General features: G+C 52.7%; 1 protein-coding gene across 1 annotated transcript in view; it reads left to right on the forward strand.

Annotated features, from left to right (window-relative positions):
* Window positions 1-317: 317 nt before the first annotated feature.
* The window catches only part of LOC103775116 (chromosome unknown open reading frame, human C1orf95), a gene marked incomplete at its 5' end in the record, with an annotated part of 8,905 nt that continues 8,109 nt past the window's right edge, over window positions 318-1,113 (forward strand). Inside the window, one exon of the mRNA XM_008942559.1 lies at window positions 318-497. Coding sequence (XP_008940807.1) covers window positions 318-497 — 180 coding nt within the window. The remainder of the gene's footprint in view (window positions 498-1,113) is intronic.

Raw genomic sequence — 1,113 nt, forward strand, 5'->3', positions numbered from 1 at the left:
TAGACACAGTACTTCCTTGTAAACTGCCTACAGTGCCTAAGTGGTTACCATTGACTGGGGAGGAATGAGCCAAACCCCAAAGAGGGGCTTTCCTGTACTGGTTTTCCAGTATGCATATGGGTGTAATTCAACAGGAGACAGAATCGTGTTCAAGTGAAATGTGGCTGTGCCTCCGTTTATCCTCCTGAAAAGTGTTTCCACCTTTTCAGCGCCACAGTGGGAGCACAGGAAGTGGGATGCTGTGAGAAGCAGGTCTAAGGGAAGGAATTTGGCATGAACCCTGGCTTTCACTGGGTGTTTTGTTGCTCTCTCCCTAGGAACGTTTGTCTCCGCTTTCACTGTGCTGTGCGGAGCGCGGACCGACCTCCCTGACAGGCACAAGTGCTGTGTCTTTTGGCTGAACATTGCTGCTGCCCTGATCCAGATCCTGACAGCGATCGTGATGGTTGGCTGGATTATGAGTATATTTTGGGGGATGGACATGGTCATTCTTGCAAGTAAGTAAGCGCACTCACCCCTGCGACTTCTCCCCACTGTGGCCGTGTTGCTGGGTCCAAGCTAACGCCCCTGCAAGCCACTGGACTGCACTATAGGGAAGAAGAGCCACAGGATGGGCTCTGCAAGTCCATGAGAAACACAGTAGGCAGAGGAGTCGCTGGGAGGCAGTTGGCAGTTGGCATGGGCCCAGTGACACATCTGGAAGAGCCTCCCAGCCCACCACATGGGTTAAGATCTTCCTTTTGCCTTTATAAAATCAGAAGTGCAGGAAGGGGTGAGGCTTCCCCAGCACTGGGAACCCTGCTCTCTGGAGCCCCTTCTGCCCTGGTCGCATCCGCATGCACGTTTGAACGAGAAAACCCTTTCTCCCTTGTGACTCTGACTGCATCTCTCCTTCCCACAAGGCTGGCTCTGCTCTCAGCAAGCACGCAGGGCCAGCTGTCCCCAGAAAAGCCCTGGGGACTCTCCTGGAGGCTCCCATCTCTCCCCAGAATACATTTACCCAAAGGCTTTTTTTCATGTTTCACAGCGAGTTCTTAGGCTGAGCAGGGTTACTCCTAGAAGGATTTCCCCTACACCCATTAAAGAGCCTCCAAAACATTAGTCTAGGGAAAG

The sequence above is a fragment of the Merops nubicus genome, unplaced genomic scaffold (assembly GCF_000691845.1).
Source record: "Merops nubicus isolate BGI_N331 unplaced genomic scaffold, ASM69184v1 scaffold8196, whole genome shotgun sequence".
Taxonomy (NCBI): domain Eukaryota; kingdom Metazoa; phylum Chordata; class Aves; order Coraciiformes; family Meropidae; genus Merops; species Merops nubicus.